This window comes from Ammospiza caudacuta, chromosome 1 (genome assembly GCF_027887145.1).
Source record: "Ammospiza caudacuta isolate bAmmCau1 chromosome 1, bAmmCau1.pri, whole genome shotgun sequence".
Classification (NCBI taxonomy): domain Eukaryota; kingdom Metazoa; phylum Chordata; class Aves; order Passeriformes; family Passerellidae; genus Ammospiza; species Ammospiza caudacuta.
Window position 1 is genome coordinate 103719524 of NC_080593.1, and position 24712 is coordinate 103744235.

Here is a 24712-nt window from a genome sequence, read left to right on the forward strand (position 1 = left end):
GTAATACAGTATCAGGAATTTACTGTATTAAATCCTCACCACATTGAAATCAGTGGAAAATCACCCTTCAGTGACCACAATCTATCTAATAATTTCAGTATTTCATGTTTTCTCTGATTCGAGAAAGTCAAGAACCCCCCACTATTTCGGAGCAGCTGACACTCCTGTGATTTATGCTTGCCATGCTCACACATTTACTTTGACCACCATGAAGAACCTGCCAGGGACTACAGGACCTCACAGCACCTGATGAGTTTAGTGTAAAAAGCTTTTTAGGCTCAGTGTTAGAAGGAAACAATCCCCACACACTCCCTGAGGAGTGAGAATGGCCCCCTTCTAACCAGGGCTCCTAAAGAACAATGATGTGCAAACACAGTTGTGGCAGTGCTCATCTCGCCCTTTTTTTTCCATTCTGTGATCCCTGAGGGTTGTGCAGACCATTCAAATAGTCCATCATTAGATGCTAACATAGGTTGGGCTGACTGCTGAACTTCCATGAGACAAGGAAGCAGCATGAATATTTTTCCCTCCTCCCCTCTTCCCATATCCCACCACTAAAGCCTGCTGGGTGGAGAAAGGGCATAAAAAACTGGTTTTGATTAATATAAAAGCTGTAGAGATAAAATCAGGAGACAAAACCCTCTTCATAGTATAATGGATAGAAAGCAAACAGGTTTCCTGGTTTTTTTTATGATTTCCAATGAATAATAAAACACATTCAAGCACTCAAATAAATATGTCCTTCTTAAATGCAATAGTTTTTAATTTTTGGTACAAGAGACTGAGATCCCAATCTGCCTATATACAAACAGCACAGAATTACAAAAAGAAAGTTTATCTAAGTCAAATTTCTTAATTTTTATTAAATTCAAAAACTGCAGGAAAAAAAATCACAAATTTCTAAGTACAAATAAAAACAAATCCGCTAAAATAAAATGGTTGTCAAGTTAAAACCCACTTTCCATAATTTTCCCTTCCTTGCTATTGCCCACAGTATCCTCTGAACTCCTAGAGAAGTGCTTTAGAAATTCATTTTATCTTACCAATAGGATAGTAAACTGTAAGTTTACTATTTAAAAAAGCGAACTGTTTAGGCACAAGGTGGCAGAAGACATAAGCACAAATATCAACCATGCTTTCCTTAGTATTTCAGTAGAAATCCAGGTGTGCTACAGGCCTGCATGGCATTGAATTCAGAATGTCAGAGCTTATTCAGTGAAATAAGGGCATTTTTTGGTGTGTGTTAGCAGTTTGTTGTGTCTTTTTTTCTCCCATAAAACAGAGAGAATCTGTTTAAGTCAGTGGTATACTTTAGTGTTCAGTGCCAGTTCTGGCTAGAAGAGTGGCAAAGGTGACAAAATGGGTTCCAGCACCAGAGAATGTGAAGTAGAGAAGCTGTAGTGTGAAAAAGACTGGTTCATACTTGTGTTGTCAGTGTAACTAATAGTCTGGCGACCACCTGCTAAGGCAGCATGACAAGCAGTCACATGCTATTTGAAGGTATCAGCTGGGCCAGGTCATCAGCTGCTCTCCCAACAGGGCAGTGACCAAGGTGAACAACTAATGTCTGCTGCTCTTCCCACTACGCCTAAAGAACTGTCAAACAGAAAATTAAATCATAACAAAATTAACACAAGTGTTGTTCCATATTCCAGATTCTACCTTTTACCCATCACTTGATACTTGCCATTCTAATAACAGGTGCAGTTCCACTGTCATTCATAAATACAAAATTTTATTTGCACTTCATTAGTTTAGAAAGACCACAATGTTTTTCAATACCACAACATTCAGGACACACCAAGTTATTCAAATATGTATCTACTGATTTACCACAGCTAAACTAAACAGTGCATTTAATAAAAGATATACCAAAGATATAATTCACAAGTTCATTATCAGACAAAATCCTAACACAGTATTTGCTTGATGGGAATAATTTCCACCATTAGGAAAGAAAATAATTTTACCTTAGGTTCCCTTCCCCCATCCCTACAGATGTCCAGACAAAAATACACATATATATTCCTTAACACAGGAAAATGTATCATCTTAATTTTTTTTTTTCTCAAGAATTTGTCTAGGACAGCAGCATTGCTTTTTTATACCTTCTTTTAGAGCTTGATATATCTCCATTCTTTTATTGAAACTTAATGATTCTTGTAACCAAATTTATGTGTATGCAGAAAATTATATATGTTTTTTCAAAGTGCAATCTTAGATCTGCACCAGGTGTGATGTCTCGGTACACAAAGAAAGGGTGCAGCATTCAACAAAATAAATAAAAGACTGCCAAAAATTAAACTTAGCTTTTCAATAAATCCAGTCAGCAGAGGATGCTACAGCCAAAAATGTTTTCACTACATTAAAAGGAAACATAATGCTGATTATGGAAGCTTTGTACATAAAGTCCTCTGTTTTTAAAAAATTTGTCTTTAAAATAGTTAGCAAAGCACCATATACTTATCTTCATACCAGAAGAGCTTCTGCCTGCCTGTTTATAATAACAAAGAACTATTACAACATTTATAGGTCAAGAATAGGTATAGATTTAATTTCTCCTCCTCCCCAACTGGATGTGTGGCAAACCCCCACCGACTGTACAGTATTTATAACACTGGGGCAATGAACGAAACATCATTGTGAGGGAGAGGGGTAATAATTAAATGTTACAGTTGAATCCTACATAGGATTGCATATTTGCATATTTACAAGTTAGTGTGTAGCTCTGACTCGAATAACAAAGTGCAACGAGAAACTGCCAAATGATTGTAGTGCAGAGTAGTACAGATACTTTCTTTACCCTCCTGCTCATATTTTTCACTCTGGAGGAAGTAAAAAGTCAACAGCAACGGACATGTGGCCTTGGAGGAGGCAGTTCTGGTGGGATTTCTGGCTCTGGTTGCAGGGACAGGATACTGTTGGACAACTCATTTCTTATAACATCCAGTGGCATCTTAAAGAAAAGAAAAATCACCTGTAAACAGTCATCTGCAGAGAAAGAACTCATTTCAAGAGTTCACTGACAGCCAAAGCCGCAATTTCAGGGTCTTTTGGGTCTTATTAGTGAAATGCAGTGGTCAGCAGTGTGTGATCTGCATCATGCCCACTATGATTATCCAAAAATTTCACCTAACAATGTGTACTTGTTCTCTGTCCTCCCAAGCATGTGCAGTCATTATTTAAACATTGACCATTTGTGTGACCAGAGGAATACCACCACCTGAGTATTTTACCTTTTTCAGAATGTCATCAACAAGTTTTAGAAATATTTCATCCACATTAAAGTTATCCTTGGCACTTGCTTCACAGAACCGCATCCCAGTTATTTGCTGTGCAAACTGATGGGAGAGAAAATAAAATAACTCCATGAAGATACGTGCAAACAGCGACAGATAACAAATATATCCTCCACATAAAACCTCAAAAAACCCCCAAACATGCAACTTTCCCCAAATCTGAGATGGAAATCTAATTTAATTAATAATCCTGAATCCACACGGTAGAGAAAATATTGCAACATATAGCTAATTTTTGCTTAAAATAGGTTTATTAGAAAAGTACTCTGCATTTTTCCAGACTTAATTCATGTGTTCAGTTGACACGTACTGCTGCAGACTGCCAAAAAGGAAGAACTTCTCAGAACAGCTAATCTCAACTTTATTATTCAAAATGTAGAAAAGGGAAGTACAGATGCAAGACTCGAAAAAATCTGGAATAAACCTTCACTTCCAAATGTTTTTGTACACCCATACTGACATAATTCTGGTCAAGACAATGCTGAGTATCACACTACAAACATACTCTCTTGCCGGCTTCTACAACAAACATACTCTCTTGCTAGCTTCCTTAACACTTTTGGGGCTGCAAGAGAACAAATGGAACGTGAAAACAAAGGTGAGCCAATAATCAAAGCAGGGCTGCTGCCTGTCCAAAAACAGTACTGAGAAGCAAACATCTGAAAGAAGGCTCGCAAAGATTTCCTGACTAGAGATCTCCATTTTTGCTTCAAATCTTCACTACGCCTTCTTTCAGAGCCCAGAAAGGAGTATCACCTAAATCACTGGTACAGTGGAAGCTGACTTGTAGCTTACTCTTTTTTTAGACCAAAGACACACAACTCCAGCAGGAACACTTGCAACTGCACATCATCACATGGATTTTGAGACCACCACCACCACCACTCTCAATAAGCCTCCTGCATCCAGCAGTCTGAACAAAAGTAGCCACAGACCATCATCAGCAACGCCACAACAGCTTTGCCTCTAGACCTGTTCTTACCTTCTCTCCCTGCTGCCGAGAAATCTCTCGATCAACTTCACAATCCAGTTTATTTCCAACTAATAGAAGCTCTGCATCTTCTGAAGCATACTGCAATTAAAACATTTCTAATTATCTACACCTAGAAACATAAGATTTTGTAATGCAAACACAATACAAAAAAGGGCAATTCTACTACCACACTGATATAGTTTATAGGTAAATGTTCTTCCCAAACATTATTTCAAAAAATTTCAATTTTTAAATTTCATTTTTAAAACTGCTGCTCTAGTTTAAACTAGCTGCTCTGGTTTATCTAAGAATGAACACAATGACCTTATTTCACAGACAGGAAACAAACCCCCCTCCCCCCACTGCAAAGGTAAATGAGCAATGTTACAGATTTTCACTGACACTTCTAACTGGGACAATTCTAGTTCAAGAAAGCAGGAATGGACAACCCTTTTGCAAGCAAAACACATCAATGTTAAATCCTGACTAAAAGTAATCAGTGTAAACTATCTGACAGTAGTTTATTAATCCTAAACCCATGCTGTAAATTTCTCTGAGGGGGAAAAAAATCCTTGTTAAAAAAAAGCATATAAAAAGAAAATACTTAGGCATACCTTATCAATCATTTTCATCCATTTTGGTAAATCGTCAAATGTTTCCTTCTTGGTGATATCATACACCAAAATAATTCCCTTGGCACTTCTGTAATAAGCTGAGGTAATGCTGTTGAATCTCTCCTGACCTGCTGTGTCCCTAAGAAGCAGCAGCAAACAGTGGCACAAATATTTCACCAATTTGCAAAGTACAGAATAACATTGCTCACATTTTATTAACAACACTCCCACATCCATTAGAGACACTACATTTCCTACCATATCTATGAATTTCAGGAAAAAAATGGAGCAGTACTTTCAATCATAAAACTTTTTCATATTAAAACTATTTATCCCATACTAACTTCATCAGGAAAGGCCACCAAACATTTCTATATGTGTCTGAGAGTGAAGCTATCCAATTAAAATGTATCAGGAGATAAAGCTGGTTTTGTGTTTTTGGGGTTTGTTGTGTGTTTTGTGGACTTTTGGTTGGGTTTTTTAACAGCCCTGAAAAAATGAAAAAAATAGAGAAAAAAATGGATACATGTTTATTAAACACATCCACACACCCAACTATAAAATGATCAATGCACTGATCAGTATCATTTGAGCTTTCAAACTCTTTTTGGATCAACCACAGCAATTCAGCCACGGTTCTAAAACTTCTGCAAAATCTCCTGGCACAGAAGTGAATTGCTCACAAGAGTGAGCAATCACTAAGTGGGACAACTTTTGCACTAGAGACCTGGCTTACACACTTACATCTATTTATCTGAGGTGTGCAAGTAACATTTCTGTGCTCACCGCAGGTATTTCAGACAGGGTGCATTCACACTGGAGAATAATTTCCAGCAACGACACTAAGTCACCCACACTAGCTATGGCTTCTGTTCCAAAGTAGATGAGACAGAAGAGTTGCTTTTAACTGAACCATGAAAACTTTTGAACTGCTTTTAATCACATCATCAAGCCTCCCTAGGGAGGGGTTTTGGCAGTTATACTAAAAAAATAGCTGGTGCATATCCTAAGTCTTAAAATGTGACTGGCATCTCAACTGGAAAATAGGTTATATGGTGCTCCAAAGTGATCAAGCATTTGCTGCTTGAATTCAGTCCCCAAAGCCAATGGATAATTTTGGAATTTCAAAGTTAGAACAAGTCAAAAGATGGATCAAAATTAAGAGTAGAGGGACGAAAATTGTGTGCATGTGTGTTGGGACTCAAAACTTCAGAATTAATCCTCTTCAACAGTCACATTTTAAACAAAAGGAGGAGGAGAATGAATTTGGGAATGAGATTAACAATGGAGACCTGAAACACTTGTTACAAAAACAAAAAAAAAAGGTCATGTTTACAAAATGCCACATTGATTGTCCTGAAGATTTAACCCCTTTAAGGTTCTATGCACAAGGAATAGAATATATGACCACAAACCTATCTTACTTTGAATAAAATCTTTAGGAATTTCAAGCAAGTTTCAAAGTAAAGTATTTAACTTGCCCTTGAAATTGCCACAAGTGTACTTGATAGCAACAAATATTTGCTAGTGATTTCACAAAGTAAAGCAGAGTCCACTAGAAAAAGATTTGCAATGTCTGCTTCGTAGTCTGTGGGAAAATAATGACTTGATACTTCACTGCAAGCCAGTGACACTGCAACACAGGGCAGAGAAGAACAAATTCCTATCGCATCCATTTTTGTTTTATTTGTATTCAAATCCCACTCTCAGAACTTTGTATTTATTTTATTCAAATCCCACCCTCAGAACTTCAGAATTACATTCATATAAACCTCTGGGACCCTACAGAAAATGAAAATAGGTAGTTTGTTTCATAAAGGTCAAGCACCAGTAATATTGCAAACCAGTTTTAGATGGTTAATTGGTTGTTCTCTTTTCACTAATGAGGCATTTTTTGTAAAGCAATACAAGTTCTGGCAGCTGAAATTATATATATATAATATTACTCAGAGCAAGTAACGCCACATTCTTTCCCATTACTTCTTTGTTATGGTCAGATTCATTTTTTGGAAGGTCCTTTGGATGTTCAGTCTGTTAAAAATTAGTAATTTTAGTATGAACCGTTGATTTTCCACATATGGATAACATTGCTCTAGTGCTTAAGAACAGAACTCTCAGAATTATGACCTCACAGAGCAGCCTGTATCATCTATTGCTAATCCTGCCTACTGATGAAGTGTATTAGGGTGGGGGACCTTAAGTTCCATCATTCTGAGCATAAATAACTACATGGCAGGTGGAAGGGTATATCTCATGTGGGAGAATACACCAATTCTGTCTTTGTTCAGAGTAGTGTGAAAAGTTGCTTTTTAGTTTTGTTTGTCAGTTTGTTTTGCTGGCCAGTCTTTTCCCTTTTTTCTGTGCCCCTAGTGGAAAACAGAAATAAAGATGGTATTTCAGAGTGACCTGTCTGTGCCTTCAGGTGAGTGCTAAGGACCTTTAGCAACTTCATCACAGGGTACCAGATCACTGAGCACATACATTATAAAAACACTAATGTCACACTACCCCCCCTGAAGGCAGTCAGCAGCGCACTGGATAAGCAGACCATGAAGAGAAGAACTATACAACATCACAAAACTCTCCCACCCCAGCTATCTCCAACCCCACACTTCCCCAGCCCTGCTGAGTGCTCTGTCTCCAAGCTCACCTGGCACTATCAGCTTCTCCTCTCTCACCCTCAACACCCTCAGGCTCTTTAGAAGTTTACAGCATTCCTACGCTGCTCCACCCTGTGCTCCTGTTTGTGTAGGTCCTTCACCCACACGTGACAACCTGAAGTCTGGCTTGCTGGCTATTTGGGACACACCACATGCTCTGGCCAACAGTTCAGAACACCATGGACAGCCTGGCTGCCCACTGCCTACAATAAATGGCCAGATGACCACTGACTGTCACCTGGTCATGCCAATTCCAGTGGATTATGGCTGACTTTCTTCGCCTTGCTTGAAGTCACTGACTCCCCCACACTTCACCTCTCCTCCTGCAGCAGGTGGAAATGAAACCAGTCAGCAGGTGTGTCTGTGATCATGATATCCTAACCCTTACTTCCTTTGAAAAGTGGAAGAAAGTAAGCTGAATTTGCTGTCTCTAACATTACCCTCATGTTGTATTTGTCTTCAAACTGTAAGGTGAAAGCTATTTAGAAAACTATTTCTACAATAAGTAAGATTAAAATGCAACCCCAGGCTACCTAAGTAAACTGCAGTTTGAGTATCAACGTGATCTTTAACATGGAAAATCTTTTCTTCTACTAGGTGCCATCCTATTTTTCATGAAAATGTGCTGCAAATTCTTCCAGTGTTGAGAAAAAATGACCACTCCTAATGCAGAGCTAACATTAAAAGCACATCCAACTTCAAATACCTTCTTCTAATGTGCAGGGCTGGTAATTATTCTCACTATACTATTTTCATGGATGTATCACACTCCTGCAGTTGGAGTATTTTAGTAAGGATAGCTACTGAAGCACTAGTGGAAAGCTGGAAGAAAAGATGACCACTGTTTAGCACTCATGACTTTCATGAGTGATACTAAGTGCTATTAGTTCTTTATTTGCTCTGGTCAGAATCAACACAATAGCAGAAGGGAGTTGAATTTAATTCCAACTAAATAAACTCCAGAAGTTCAAATAAGTTACTACAACTTAAACAAGCACTTGGCATAACTGAAAAAAAACCCCATCAGATTACTTCTTTTTTTTTTTAATGCTAAAAGTAGTTTTCTTCTGTTGATTTTTTTCCAAGAAAGTTTTCTAAATGAAAAGCATTTGTCTTTCTAATCTGCAATCAGAAACATACAGTGTATGACTCATCAACCAGCTATAATCTGCAATTAGAGAATCGAATCCCACGGCTTGACTGTTTTTGGGTTCCCAAACAGAAACTAGACAGCACTCCAAAAATACAAACATACAACAAACAAAAGCAAATTACAAAATCACACAAAGCCCATTTCCAACTGTTGACTTGTCATGTTCTATGGCAGACTGCATAAAGCACAATACAAATACAGTTAATTTTAATTAAAATATCTCTGGATAATTTCTCTTTTACATAAATGTTCTCTGTGTCTATCCAAACAAGCTGAAACAAACACATGGACAGACTCAAAACTGTCTCTGGCTCTCTAGTTAAATTTATTTGTTATGAGTGGCAGCGTAAAGTGGCAACAGAAGTGAAAATATTTTGAAACTTACATAAAAACTTAACACTAATTTAACACTTTCACATGCCCTATGCTTCTATGGAACCTACAGGCAGTATTTCAAAAAATGCTTTAAGGTAATTGTAGAGGTTAATTCTACTTGTCAAACTTTTTTTTTTTGGCCCCATAAACTGTAAATACTGTAAATATATTTAAATTTTTTTATTATAAAAATAATTTATTTCAGAGGTACTGAACTAAAGAAACAACATTCTTATATATTCTAGAACAGGTACATTCCAAGACAACTGTCTCTGAGAAAACAGAGCAGGCAGAATGTGAATTTTGAATGAGAATGCACCAGTTGAGAACACCTTCAGAAGCAAATGAAGCTTGTTTTGTTCCCAGGTCGCTGGCTACCTTGAGCATTAAGCCTGTAGAGGTGTCAGAGAGCTCCCTTGGCTAGGGAGGAGCTGGGTGCAGTGCAGGGCAGCCCTGCTTCCCACAGCCAGCTCCTTCCTTTCAGAGGGAAGCTGGGAGTCACTGTGTCACTGCTTGTGCCAGCGACTGCCCGGATTACTCACTGAGAGGGCACAGTCACACACCTTCCTGTCCTGCTTCAAAGCATCACTGAGGGGCTCCTATTATTTATTTGATCCAGTTTTCCAGCTTTGAAGAAGCACTGATTCACAGATGCTTGGATTTACCTGGACACTTACACTATCCAGTAGTTCTGGTTACTCTACCTCATGACTTGAGCTGCATGCAAGTATTACTGCTTCTCACAGGACACACGAGCTTCTGTCAGCCTAGAACTGCAAGGCAGAAGCTGATTTACTGAATCCTAACACTTCTGGCAACCCAAGGGGCACTACTAATTCCTCCAGGTGACACAGAAAAGGTGGATACTACCCTGTGTCCTCAGTGAAGCTCTATCATTGCTTCATCTAAGGAGTAGAAGGTTGTTTCCTGACTGGAAGTTGGGGAAATAAGGGAAGCAGGGAACAGATAGGAAGCTAGAGGTGAGAGCAGATGCCTCTGTGATCCTCAGGACACAGCTCCCCATTATGAAAGGAACACAGGAGACAAGTCCTTCTGTATTCTACTCTCCTAACAGCAGCAGGTGTGAAAGCTGCTTTCAAAAGGATGTCTTACACACCTAACAGCTTGAAATATTCAACCCTGTACTGTTTCAATCTATCTTTTGATAATCTCAAGTGGTAGAGCTTTGTGGAAAACACTCTGCTGATAGTGGTTAGGGGAGAGACAGGTCAAGTGACCATAAAAACACTGAAGTAAACTTTTTGAAAACTATTCTTGTTTGACTCTAGAAGTAGAATCATCAGATTACTAAAAAAAATAAGCAAAATTTCATGCTTTGAAATGTAACTTTTGCCATTTTAAGAGAACAGATAAGTGTGAACTTCAAAAATTATCTGTTCACTGAACAAAACATGTCTTTTTGTAGCAAAGTTACTGCAATCAGTGTAGATAAAGCACCAGGAGCCTGTAACACTACCAGGAACTATGAGGAAGCCTAAATTCTGTCATTGTGTAGGTATGAAAGGAGACTGACTTATGATCAGCCATGCAATTGAAGTCTGCATTTCTAAACTTCCAAGTGTTTGACTTGGTAAACTGCCTTCCTCTTCAATCCAACAACTGGAGGTACAAGAAGGAGCTGAGGGAGATGGGAGTGTTTAGCCTGGAGAAGAGGAGGCTCAGGGGAGAGATCTTGTCACTCTCTACAACTCCCTGAAAGGTGGCTGTAGCCAGGTGGGGGTTGGTCTCTGCCCAAGTAACAGGGAACAGGACAAGAGGAAACAGGCTAGCAACAAACCTTCCACTAGAAGAGGTTTATATTGGCTCTTAGGAATAAAAATCTCTTCACCAAAAGGACTGTCAAGCACTGCAACAGGCTGCCCAGTGCAATGGTTGTGTCACCTTAGCAGACATGCAGACTTGACCCTTGGGGACAGGGTTTAGTGGTGGACTCAGCAGCACTGGGTTAATGGTTGGACTCATTGATCTTAAGGGTCTTTTGAAACCTAAATGATTCTGCGATAATAAGAGTTTATAGGCAGGCCAAACAACATGCACAACAGAATTCAGAATTAATTAGCAAAAGTCATGCTTATCTAATTGCTTTTCTAAAAAACCTGGAAGTATGCCAAGGCAGTTTTAAAGATTAAGAACAACATTTTAACAGCCACTGTTGGAGAGAAAGGGACACTTAGGAGCAGGATGTCACGTTAATGAATTTTATAATATTTTAAAATATTATTTCTTTACATTGTGTTTTCCTTGCCACTTTAGTAAGACTTCACATAGGAGAAATTACCAATCTTAACAACCTATCAACTTTTAAATTCAATTTTTAAAGTGTCCTATATCCTACTAGCATATTCTCAATATGTGGAAAATAATGGTTTAAACATGTCTTTTCCAAAAATTTTCACTCCTATAATATATTTATTCAACACGAGAATTTTTTTTATAAGCTTAGTACATTTCACAGTAAGAAGGCATATTAGGTATACATTAGCATCTCCACATCAGGATTTTTTGTTACCTCTGTCAGCTCCAGCAGACCCTGGCTAACAATTGCTGGCTCAACTGCCAGCCTTGTGGTCATAGGTTTCCAAACAGGGACAGATGAATGAAGACATGCCACTGACATTCAAGTGTTAGGTGACGGATGAGACCAAAGATGAGCAGCAGTTAACTCAGAGGGAAGCAAGACAGACACATGGTGTGACAGACAGAATTGATGGTGACCTGCCAAGAGGAGTTAGTACACTGAATTCACTGCATCCATGTAGTTAAGAATGAAAAACTACCAGAATATCCCAAAAGTGTAATAAAAAGAATATTGAGAGCTTTCCCCCCCTCTATGGATTGTTAGCAGTTTAAACAGTTTAACTACAATGCTAATTATGCATCACACACTGTTAATAAACCAAAGCTAAGCTTCTACATAGTAGTATGTAAGATTAATGTATAGAACATAGCTGGTTTATTCTCTCATAATTATGTTTATGTATTGTACTACTCTGCAAAACAAAGGGCTGTTTAGCTCAACAACTTCTAAGCAATAAAAACAGTATTAATCACTAACATGGAGAACCATTACCAGAAATCATGTAGCCTACTGCAGAAAGGAAGAGTTTAGCTCAGACATTGGGCTTTCTGTAGTAGGACATCAGTACCAGAAAAGGTATAGCCTTATTTGCATGGGATTACTTTATTTTTCCATGCTGTTTAGAGTGGATATGATTTACTTCAGTCCCGAATGCCCTTCACTTTGAAGTTATTTAAAAATAGTGCCAAAGAAATAGCGCTGCCTATACCACGTTTCAGAAAAACAGTTTAGAAAATACTTCACAGTTGCTTTATAATTGCTGTTACAATGAAGGTCAGTTTTAATCAGTCCAGGAAAATAAAGAAAACAAAATATACTTTCTCTAGTGTCTATTTAACACAGTCCACTTTTGTTGTTTGTAGAACTCCTATTTCTTATGTAGGTGATGTCATTCTTCCAGGAAAAGGGGCTCAAGGCCTCTGTGATGCATTAATATTTCAGTAATTATATTCATGCCCTACTTCTAACTTGATCTCTCCTTCTCCTCCTTTTACCCTCAAAAAAATCTAAGAGCTATTTGGTTTGGTTTAAGTCTTGTGGGAATGGAGGAGAGAAGTAATAGGGTAAGAGCTAAACCAGCTTATAACAGTTAATAGTAGTATTAGACAAGCATATTAATTCATGCTAGAACATAAAAATTAAAACATACTGCTGGTTGCACGTTTGTTTTACTTACCAGATTTGTAATCTAATTTTCTTTCCTCTTAGCTCTACTGTTTTGATTTTAAAATCAACACCTATAAATAAAATACAGTAAACAGAAAAGGAGGAATAAGAAGCAAAAGTAATGAGGGTGCAATTATTTTTTTTAATAAGTTTTTTTTTTAGATCAACTTGTAACAGTGTGAACAAGCAGAAGGGTTTGCACCACTATGGTCAACTCAAGAACACCACGGGGATTTGACAACCACTAAACAGCCTGTGAGCCATCCAATGTGGCAGCATCACAACATAAACCTTCCCCTTTGTGCAAAATTTCCAGCAGCAGGTAAACCCAGCACAACAGTAAAACAACAGGCACAGTAGGATTGTTTCTCTCCTATTCACCTCGACTGTCAAGGACAAGCCTGTTCTACTTCCAACTGGCACAGATGCCCCGGAGGCATGGAGCAGAACCCATCCCTCCACATCAGTTCTGCTGTTTGTGAAGCAGGAACAATATAGGCCTGGCCTCCGGGATGGATGTTTAGCATCTGTAAAGTAATAAGGTGCTGGAATTGAGGTTGGTTTATGAAGAAGTTTGTCAAGACTGTCATTATTAAGTCCTGCAAATATTTATTAGCAAACTTCTTATATTAAAAGAGGGTATTTGACTTTAAAAATTTATTTTATACCTGTATGGTACTTTTATTCATCATCTCAAAACTCCAGGCACATTTTGAATGCAAGCTAAATATCAAAGATAGAATCATAAAGACTTTGTTATACAGAAAGATTTAGCTTTTATAAAAAAAAATAATGCTGGTTAGCAACATGTAAGACATATTGTGGTCAAACAATACCTAGACACAAAAGATTACCACCTTAACTACAAAAATGTATCAGAGAATAAATGTCCTAGAATATCGCAGATTTGCAGACTGTGAACCTGTTCATTTTAGGATACATTTGTAAGAAAATTTTTGCTTCAGTTCATCCTTCTACACATCATCCCTCCCAACAGAGCTAAATCAAAAGGGGAGAAATAAAAAGACGTGAGAACACAGTTCAGACCCGTACACTTAAAACTCACACAGAAGTGCAGAAGCATAATGTGTTGGAAACACTTGTGCCGTTTCAAATGCAACTGTAAACTAAGAACAGGGATGAAACTGAAGAGGAAAAATGGTTTTTATTTTCTCTAACAAAACCAACACATTTTCCCAAGGACTACCCTTGGTAAAAGCTGAGTGTCCCTGCGGATATTAAGAATTGAGACTGAATTTAAACTTTAACAGAAGGGACTGAACATGGCCATTATGTCCATATTTTTAGTTTGCAGAGCAGGTGGACATTTTTCAGACAGATTAAATAAATGGAAGGATCACTGACCTTCATTCTTCTAAACAAATATCCCCTCTAACAGCCTGCAGTTGCACATTGCATATTGATAAAAGTAATGGTCATCACACCATGACATTTGTCCTCATTCTCCATGTCCTTAATAGTTTCTAGCACACTTAATCACCAGTTCTTGGAGAGATATTCAGGACATGATGCCTGTACTTCACTTACAAACATGTATCTCTTTCAAAGCCCATGAGTTACTGTGTTAAACTGATTTGTACTAAACAGTCAAACCCTTTAATGGCAATTTTCAAGTATTCACATGCAAATTGATAAATATATTCAAATTATTAAAATTTCAAATAATTTATTAATCTTAACTTCAAGAAGTCTTTTTGTACACTTCTGAAAAGTGACTGTCTTAGTGTAAAAGCAGAAGAGAAATGATCCAGCTATGTTCTAGTATCTAAAGGATGTGAAATGAGAATTCTTGTAATTCTATGCTAATATTATTTTTTAAAGAAACACACCTGTTTCTACTGTTATAAGTCTTTTCTCGATATAAATGCATTTAAACTATAAAATGCAATTGTTTTAATAGTCACAGCTTTGTCTACAAGATAGAACTTAAGTAACTGTAATTACTTGCCTCAAACCTCTCCTGTCCTCAAGGAAGTTTGAATATAACTGCCCAGACATCTCAATCCCAATTCTCAATCCTGCCATTCTGTCATACAGAACATACTATAAAATCTGCCATTCATTTGATGTTAAAAAAAGTCTAAATCATCTCTGATCCCAAGCTGAGCGTTAAAACCACCACAGGGATTCCATGTAAGTTTCAATAACTACAAAACAAAAATATTTTTGGTTTTATAGAAGTGGTTTATACAAACCACTGCTATCTTATACAAACAAAAAACCAAAAAGCTTTTGTTATGTTTTTAAAAATGAAAATAATTAACTATGGAGAGAAAAATCCAACTGTTGTAATAAACCACATTTTCAAATGGGACTTCCTGGGATTAGAAGGTCCAATATATTAGTAAAATGAAGTAGAAAAAAGACTACATATTAAAGAGATGGTTTCAAAATAAATATTATGTCAACAGCATTCTTAGTTTAAAGGCAGATCTTTCTATTAATCATCTTGAAGTCACACCATGAAATATTTCCCTACGGTGAAATTTTGCAAGAAATGATACAAACAAGTAACACTTTTGGAAAAGCAGACAGGATCTTCTATAGAATTGTTCGAATCATTTAACACTTAAGTCAGAGTGCCAGAACTCTTCAAAGGTTGCTCAATTACTTTTTTATAATTAGTAATGCTCTGCAAGCATCAACACAATACCAAAAGCTTCATGTCTGCCAATACTGAAGGAAAAAAATTTGGCATCTTTCCTTTTGCACATGAAGAAACAAATTCCTAAGCCTGTCAGGTTTCATTAGCCTGTTTCACCATAGACTGCCAAAGCCAGTGCTTTGAGTTTACATACAAATTAGTAATTCAATTAAAACAACAACACAATAATTTGTTTTCCCTTTCAATTTCAAATATTGCAATGAGTTAAGAAAAAGGTCAATGAAAGAAATTATTTAGTTTGACATATGTTAATGGAAATACCTAAATAAAAAGTTTTGCTGTCCATACAATTCCTCTGGCATGGTTTTATATATAGCTCAATAAAACAGAAGAATCAAAAATTACTCTTGACAACTACATTAAATCTGAATAACATATCTTATTAAAAGGATTTTAAAAAGCTCTCTTTAGCTGCTACAATACCAGCAAACTATCAGTGGTTTGCATGCTACCTAGCTTGAATTTAAAGGGTGCTGGCTTATTGTCAGTGAATAACAAAATATACACATGCCAGGAAATCTGCCAAGTGCATGTGCGTGTGACCATACTGAAGCATGCCATTTGCCAGGTCACAGTGATGAAAGGGGAACCAAAAAGCTTATTACAATCTCCACTCCCATTAAAACATCAGCCTTGTCTCTATATACCAGGCTTGCACGGACAATAGGCAATCAGTAATTTTCTAAAATTATTACACTCAGACAACAAGTAAATTCAAATCACCATCTCTCTTTTTATGGATTTTACAGATTAAAATTGTATGTGTTTTGATGTCACTTTGGATGTCATTTTGATCCTCATTTTTCGCTGGAAAGGCCTTTTTCAGGAGTCCAAACAAATATCCCACAAAAATTAATGAAAAACGCACAAAAATACAGATCTCAGTCTCTGGATTTGGTTTCTTATTTTGCAATTATTTAGGCATTTGAAGGTAAATTAATTAAGTTTGCCCTACAACTTAAAATTGCAAAGGAGCATTTCTCCTCTCCCCACAGGCTAGATACATGTAAAACATGGCATTAAGGGCAGCAACACTAACCTGCGGTATGTAACCTAAGTTAAGGATTTTCCACATTTTACTTAATGTGCACCATGGTTGTTAGTAGCATGTGAACTTTGGATGAAAAATTGACTTTGTGCAAAGAACATCTATTACAACATGGGCTCAACTGAAGCTATGCCTCCTCCAGGAAAAACAAAGGGCTACTGGGACAGAAGGGTTTAAAAGTATATTAAACACACAGCCAAACAACCTGTCTGCACTCTTTTCAAAACTAAACAGCCTTAAAAGAAAGAGAACAGAGACTCAAAATAGAAGCACACTAATGAAGTTCTAGATAAGGGCAAGTCACTGAGGATGACATCTCTTGTCAATGAACCAAACTTGAGACTCTTTCAAACTTGAGGCTAAAATCCTACAAAAATGAAGCCCAGCCCAGAACTGACTACAGTACATTAATTTCTCACCCCAAAGAGAACTAGAGCTTATCTGCTAAAGCATAAACTGAAATACACACAACTGGGTGCAGCCTTTCTCTTTAAAGCTAAAAGTATTTGTTCAGAAATAAAATAGTAAAGAAACTTTGTACTATGCATTTTATGTTTAAATTTGCAATCTTTAACTTCCTTTCATGAGAGACAGAAAAAGAAAGTGGAAACAGTTTTGCTTAATGCATACAGAATGACCTTTCAGTGGACAAGACTTCCTGGTAACAAAGTTAATGGAAGAGCTGGGAAAACAGATGCAAATAGAGCACAAAAAACCCCTCTAACTAAAATCAATTCCAATGGATTCAATTTTCAGAGGTCTATTAGTGATTTGCATCAAAGTAATTCAATCAGTGAAAGATAATCAGGCCATGCTTAAAGAAACACAATCAGTTTAAAAATTCAGAGGTTATATACCAATTAACCCTTAAAACAGACATAATTTGAAGACTATCACAGGCTATTGAATCTGGACATGTGATGCCACTATGCAAAAAAAAAAATTTCTTACTTATGCTACATTTGATAACTGAGATCACATGAGTTTTGAGGTAAAAAACATCTTTATTACAAAATATCCTGGTTTGTAACTCAAAAAATACTTACATCTATCCCAAAAATGCCAAAGTCAATCAAAAGATGCTCAAGAGTGTGCCTTCTGATTTCTATCATCCTGTTTGAGGGGGGGAAGCAATCAACAATAAAAGGCACATAGGGAGGGCAGGAAAAGGTTACAGAAATTGTTACAGGAAAAAATACCCTAAACCATTTTGTCTTATTTTAATCGAATTCTAGGGCAAGCAGTTAGCTTTTAAAACACACCAAATTGGAAATGCCTCCTTCAAAATGCATGCTACAAATTTTCAAACAAGAGATCTGGAATCATTTAGTGTTAAGTCAGATATGAGTATGTTTGGGGATTATTTTAGAGGCAGGTAAAGTACGTTGTCCACAGAGCTTCAAGCGTGTAATTCTAGAACGATTAACATGCAGACATTTGAGACTGCTTGCCTAAAATAAAAGTGTACCCATACCTCAACTGGCAACTGGGCTACACACTAGAATGAAACAGGTATCAATTTTCTTTTTTTCTGTGTAATATACATGCAGTGAGTAAATGTTGAAGGTGTAGTCAAGTGATTTTATTTTTTTTTGAATGTCCAGTATACAGCTTCTATAACATTTCAGATACTTGGTACTGCCCAATTCAGTGAGAAAGAAGGAAATTATATTTTCTTTACATTCTTGTGGACAATAAAATCATAGGGCCTTTCAGAAAACCTAGGCTTTTGACATTATTTAGGATACTAAGTTCAAAGCATGTACCAAAATGCTGGCAAACACAATAAGGTGGAAGAGGAAATTGGAAGGATTAAGTCTCTCTGTGGCTTCATGAACAAGACTTCTTTTCAAACTTCTGATTGCAAAGCAGAAAAACACACTGAGCTACTGGTCAACAACTACCTGACCTGAAGGGAAAACTGAATGGAAAAAAAAAGGTTATTTCATGAGCAACACTACCCAGATTTTTAGAAGGTGGAACCTAAAAGCAGTTTGTTTTGGGTATCAAGTTTCCCTCTACTTGGGATATCAGCTGAAATAAGCAGTAAAAGTGTTGCTAACCAACTTCCAGAAGTCCCTGAGAATCATATGGCCCTATTTCATTTTTTTTCTTTGCTAATGACACACTCAGCTGTTCACAGCAGAGACTGAGTCTGACAGCTGCATTCCAGTCTCCCTGCAAACCTAACTCCCCATTTGACACCATTCAAGTGGCCTCTTCACTCTGCCTGTTGTTTTATTTGCGTATTCTCATATATGTCCTGGCTAGGGACTACAAGGCTATCTGACAGTCCTGTAGTGTTGATGTAACCCAGTGCCTGAATATTTCTACCAGCTGAAGTTACCATCTAGTTTACAAATAAAAAAAAAAACAAAGTTCAACTTCAAATTTACTCTTTCTTGTAACCCCTTGTTAATTAAAAACCCCATACCTTCACAAAACCCTATTCCTAAACCCTAATAATTTATAGTATCTACCTACCTTTTCCTCTTTTAAATTACAGTTTTGTTCACTTATGAGGATTCAAATGATTATGCATAGCAAACCAATGCTGACTATACCAAATGCTGTAAAATACACTTAGTTGGCACATCTGGGGCAAACAACAACTGGCCAGGTGTTTTCACTTGCTGGAGTGTCTATGCTGTCCATTACAAGTGACTACACTGCTCCTACAGGTAAAAGGCAGCTTCCAGGGGACACATAATTTGTGTCATAATTTGTACTTCTAAAGACAGACAAGGAGGTTGATACATGCTCCCTTAATTATCTTGAAGTTTTCTGTAAGACAAAACTGTTTTTCTCTGCAAGTTTGCAGCCCTCTGCTCCTCTCTGTTTATAGTTTGGCAGGAGACTGCAGCATGCCATTAATAAGGTATGGGGATGGTTTATTTACACTATTCTGCACTAGTCAAAAAGCCAATACATAAACGCAGATATATTAACACCCCAGATATGCAAAAGTAAGAACAGTCAATTCTCACAGAATTACTTATCCCTCATCCAAACTTCCTTTTTTTAACATAACAGCATAAATTTCTCACTTTAAGAGCTATTTCTTGATTAAAGCAAGAACATCTTACTGTTACTTTGTGATGTGGTAAACTAAGAAACATCTATTTCTACTCTTCCTCCCTTCTCCCCACACCAAGTAAGCTTTCAGTGACATTCTACTGAAGGGGGGAAATGTTTAAAGAAAAATTAAAATGAATTATACTTGTCAGAGAGCCCACAGGCACACACAAGTTTATTTAAGAAAGAAATGCTCTTTTAGTTGACTCAGGATGATTTTCTGAAAATTTTATATAGATTGTTCTTCATCTCAGGTTACATGAAATTACTAAATTTATTTTTAAGCCATATTTTGATTTACTGAAAAAAACCCCAAATGATTAGTAAGCCACATACTATGTTTACAGTGTCTGTGAGAATACTGATTAGATAACTAAAAATATTAAGGAGTAACTTAGTGGGCAGTTCAGAAAAATGACAAATACCTCAAAAGTGAGTAGTCTGATACTTCTAACTGAAAAAATCATTATGTTATATAACAAGCTTATGGGAATGAAACTGAACATTTATGTTGTTAGCCCCCATTTTTCAAGGATAAAGAGAATGAATACAGGTTTGAATTGTGACAGAAACCCCAAACATGTGTACACATACATATAAAAAGGTATATATGTATATATTTGTATACCATATATAAATGTCTATATACTAAAGACAGAAGTTGCCTGACTGAAGACATTCTGATAGAAGACAAAGCTAAAGTTTTCACTATTGCTATTGTTTATTTGATGGACACTAGGAATCTTGCATGGACATGGGTATTTTAAAAATAAATGATAGGGAAAATAGCAGTTGGAAGGGAAAGCTATGGACCTCTGTAAATCTCAGGAGTTTCCGACTTAAATACCATTTCACATGAAGGTGAAACAAGGTCAAAGAGCATTTCTGTGAAGTCAAAGGAGTCTTGCACCACAATGCATTTACAGCATTTACATGCCACTTATCTGGATCCCTCAGGCCCAGAAGAGATCACAGGTCACTAACTTCCCATCTTGATCCACAACAACCCTTCCCATTACTAACTCCACTATTATTTTGCTTGTAAACGAGGACAGAAGGAAGCTTCAGTGTTTACTACATGTGCTACTTTGGTTTCCTATGAACAGCTGCTAAAACAGCCAGCAATGCACAAGGCACATAAACTGCACTGGCATTATCAAGGGCAAGGTCTCTTTCCTGGGATGATTTTAGACCTGGTGGAAAAGAGCTGAAAGATAAGCCAAAGTCTCAAGAGACTTCACATACTGAGCCAGCAGGTAAAAGAAAAGCTGAGGAGCCCAACTTGATTTGAGGGCCCAGGACAATCAGCATCCTAAGAGGTGAGTCAGTGCAGGCCCCACCTTTGGGAGAGCAGGAGCCTCAGGCTCAGAGAATAAAACCAAGAGAGAATTGTAATGTCTGCAGAAGAATTAGATTGACAGGAAATACTGCTGAGTACAGGAATTCTGTAGATCTGTCATGGAAGAAAAACAGCAGGGAAACTAGGAATGAACTAAGAATTGGTGGATTAGAACCAGGAGACTGAGCAACAGCTGGACAGATGCTGGGAAGAGAACAGAAGCTGTTGAATATTTAATAAAGGGACTCTGATGAAAGAGAGTCCCTTTAAAAATATTTATATTAAAATATAAATTTAACATCATGACTATGGAGATCTGAATTAGGATGTATTTCTTTTAGGATAAGAACTAGCTGAGGTGGGATAAAGGGGTGGAAGAAGCAGAGGCAAACACTGTTTCTTCACCACCAAGCTTGAATCTTCTTAGAGATGTGGCAATGAGTATTTATCCACTACCCCTGGAAAGATCATTCTTCTTCACACCGTATTTGGTGCATATTTTTTGAGCTGTCAATTCTGGAAAACCTTCAAGTGATAGCTTAGGATTCTGCTCCTGTGCGAATAATGCAGGCAACAAACAATAAATGAAGATGAAATTTTACGTTAAAAAAAGAAGTGTAGATTTATGTTTGTTGACAAAGCTAATATGATCCCAATATTATCCCTGAACAAGTTATTTATCCCATTATAGAAAGACAGGGGATTTGACACTGGCATGGTGAGAGTAGTTTTAACTTCTTCAAAAATCAGTAAATATTTGAGCATATTGGGTATTCTCAGTGCTATGTAAATAGCAGATTTAAGGAGACACAACATTCCATGCAACTAATATAATGCCCAAAATAAATACATCAAAAGAATTTTAGATCAACAGCACATTGTGTGCTGTTATGAATAATGTGCTGAAATCTGCCAAGCTATTTTTGAACACTTTCAAAGAAGTTCCATATCTGAGCTGAGACTGAAGACATGTTGATGTGTTTTCATTACAGATTTTTCTTTACCAATTGGGCAATGCAGTCTTCTTAAATTAGCATTTAAATACTGTATTTTTCTTAATTGAATCCACTCCTTCCCTTTTCTGCAGAAATGCTCCACTGTTCAATAACACGGCACTATTATCAGCACTCAGGGGCAGAAGACAGAAAAGGTCTTCGGACATTTGCAATCCTGCCACTATTGGAGAAGTCCTCTGAGTAGGCTCTGCTTTCATTCAAACAAAATCTTAAGTTGCTAAATCTTGTTCTTTTGGTCCTATAAAACCAGAAGTTTTTGTATAAAGGTATGAAAGTAAGGCTGAGACCATAAATACCAAGATAAGGAAGTAAATATGTATTCTTGCATTCTATTTTAACTACAGCTTTGCCAATGTAAGGTACATAAAACAAAATGCAGTTTTTTATTCGGTTACATGGCCTTTTCAAATTGAATCTCAAGGTATGTTTATGTAACTGGATCAGTCACAGCACTTTCACTGATGTCTCAAAACACATTCTCCACTTGCAAATTCTTGAAAACCGCTGCAGTTAAGTGGTGACAAAGTAAGAGCTTTGTGATTTCAACTGTGTATTAGAGGCTGAACTCAGGTTGTTTTGGAGTGTGGGTTATTTTCAATCTATATGAAATGTAAATAGCAGAGGTTATTTTTTCTTACTTGTTAGTGAAAAAAAAAAATCAGAGTGTGTGCTGACTGTGAAAAGCTCCTTCATTTAGCAGTCAAAGGATCTGGGGGAATCTCAACAGCTCTCAAGTTTAGTCTGAGGACCTTGAAAGAATGCCATTACTATCAAGTCCTTCTACATGTATTTTGGCACAAGCTGATTTTCCTATGCTGCTTTATGTTGGCACATTTTGTACAACAAACATTACGTAACCTTCTGTCTAGCAGCATATCACTACTTATTTCCTGTTTCTTCCCTAAAATAAGGAAGCTTCTCTGCTTAAATCACTGTCTCAGTTATTTAGGAAATCAGTTTTGTTGAAAAGGCACCAGCCTGGAAGTCTGGACCGGCGTCCAGACCACCTCCCATCACTTCCCAAGATTCACAGCAGGAAACTAACACCAGTTACAGAGAGCAGCCCAAACTTGATGGAACCCTTTATGTGGGCCAACCTAAAGAAGATGCAGGAGAGTTAATATCAATGTTTACACCTGGAGAATTTATAAAGAATACATTCCTCTATTAATTGTACTTTAGTTGTACCATACATTCAATTAGTCTGTTCATCTAGAAAAGCCATCAACATTTCTTCATTACAACACATCCCTATAGTATTAATGCCTCTGAAACTGTCTTTCTCACTTCTACAAGGTTAAGTTGCCAACTTCAAACCAAAAGTCTTATCACCATAACAGTGCTAATCTGCACTACTAGATCTGGATTCTTAGCCTAAGAAAGAATTAAATAACTGGTAAAACACACATTAAAACAAAAGTATGAGTAACTGTGCATCATTTTGTTTACAGGAAGATAATTTTGGATAGTAATAACTCAGCTTCTAAAAGGCAATACAATCACTTTTCATCAGATGCCTAAATTGCCTCACATTCCAAGCTACAATAAAGCTAAGCATACATATTTTCCAGTGACACAGACTTTAACAACCACCTTGCTGCAATACTCAAGAGTTCAACTCCAAGGATAGGACTCTAATAACAACGCAGAATAACTAGCTTGTTTTCCTCCCTTTACACACTTGTGTATTAAAAAGACAGCAGGCATTAAATTACCTCAGAGATGCACAGATGACTAAATCATGAATAAGACAGGACACTACAGAACTAGGAGCTCGCTCTCTAGTTAGCTGCATAAAGAGCCAAACACGCAGTGTTCTCGAGAAACAAAACATTAACCTCGGATCTAACATCACAGGGGGGTTCTTCACGAAGCCATAGCAGCCATCTGGAGTTAATCTGACTGCGGTCTGGAAGAGTACTTGAATAATACACTGGAAGAGTACACAAAATACACACTGCAACTTTTCAGCTCCTGAAATACTTCTGTCTCCTTCCACACAACCTCTAAGACTTAAGCACAAAAACTTGCTTCACCGACCATGCCCAATTTTTTCTTTACACTGTTTGCCGTTAGCAAGGCTGAAACAGGAGAGCTCAGAACTCTAAAAGGTAACTAGGACATCTACAATATTCCCAAGAAGAGCTGTTGAAGTCTGGCACCGACCAAGCCCCTGAGCCTCCCTCGGCCGAGGAACCCACCCGGGGACACCAACCCGGCTGCCCTGGGCAGGAAGGGGACGGGGATCACGGTGCACCCCGGAGCGGGGCAGGGTGTATGAGGGAATGCCTGGCCGGCGGGAACGGGCCCGCACTCGGGGAAAGGCGGGACAGGGGCCGGGAAGGGCGGCCGCGCACCGACCCCGCGTTCCCACGGCCGGGCCCATGAGCACCGGGGGGAGGAGCGCCCCCTCCCCCGGGACGGGACAGGACAGGACGAACTCCCTTACCCACGGTGGACTTGCAGGCCTCGCAGAAGGTGTCGTCGGTGAATCGCTCCATAAGGCTGGTCTTGCCCACCCCCCGCGACCCGATGATGATCACCTGCAGCTTGAAGTCGGCCGGGCGCGGCGGCTGCTTCCTGCGGCGGGACTGCCCCCCCGAGAGCGCCGGCGACCCCGCCGCCGAGCCCGCCCCGAGGTCCAGCCCGCCGCCCCCCGCCCTGCGCTGCGGCAGCCCCGAGCCCGGCTCCATCAGCGATGCATGCGG

At 38.0% G+C, this 24712-nt stretch overlaps 1 protein-coding gene across 1 annotated transcript; it reads right to left on the reverse strand.

The window, feature by feature from the left end:
- Positions 1-739: 739 nt before the first annotated feature.
- On the reverse strand, positions 740-24712 carry RAB12 (RAB12, member RAS oncogene family). Its single transcript, XM_058801855.1, has 6 exons — positions 24454-24712; positions 12851-12911; positions 4887-5025; positions 4282-4371; positions 3237-3341; positions 740-2956 (listed from the first exon to the last, which is right to left on the reverse strand). Exons 1-6 carry the CDS (start codon positions 24695-24697, stop codon positions 2843-2845), a joined length of 753 nt encoding a protein of 250 aa, XP_058657838.1. The 5' UTR covers positions 24698-24712; the 3' UTR covers positions 740-2842.

Bases quoted from the DNA above. Each gene is read 5' to 3' on its own strand.
- RAB12 (XM_058801855.1), bottom strand. From the start codon at position 24,697: ATGGAGCCGGGCTCGGGGCTGCCGCAGCGCAGGGCGGGGGGCGGCGGG. The intron at 12,912-24,453 runs GTAAGGGAGTTC...TTTTATTTATAG, and splicing joins GGCCTGCAAGTCCACCGTGG to GTGTTGATTTTAAAATCAAA. The intron at 3,342-4,281 runs GTAAGAACAGGT...CTCTCCCATCAG, and splicing joins CTCGGCAGCAGGGAGAGAAG to TTTGCACAGCAAATAACTGG.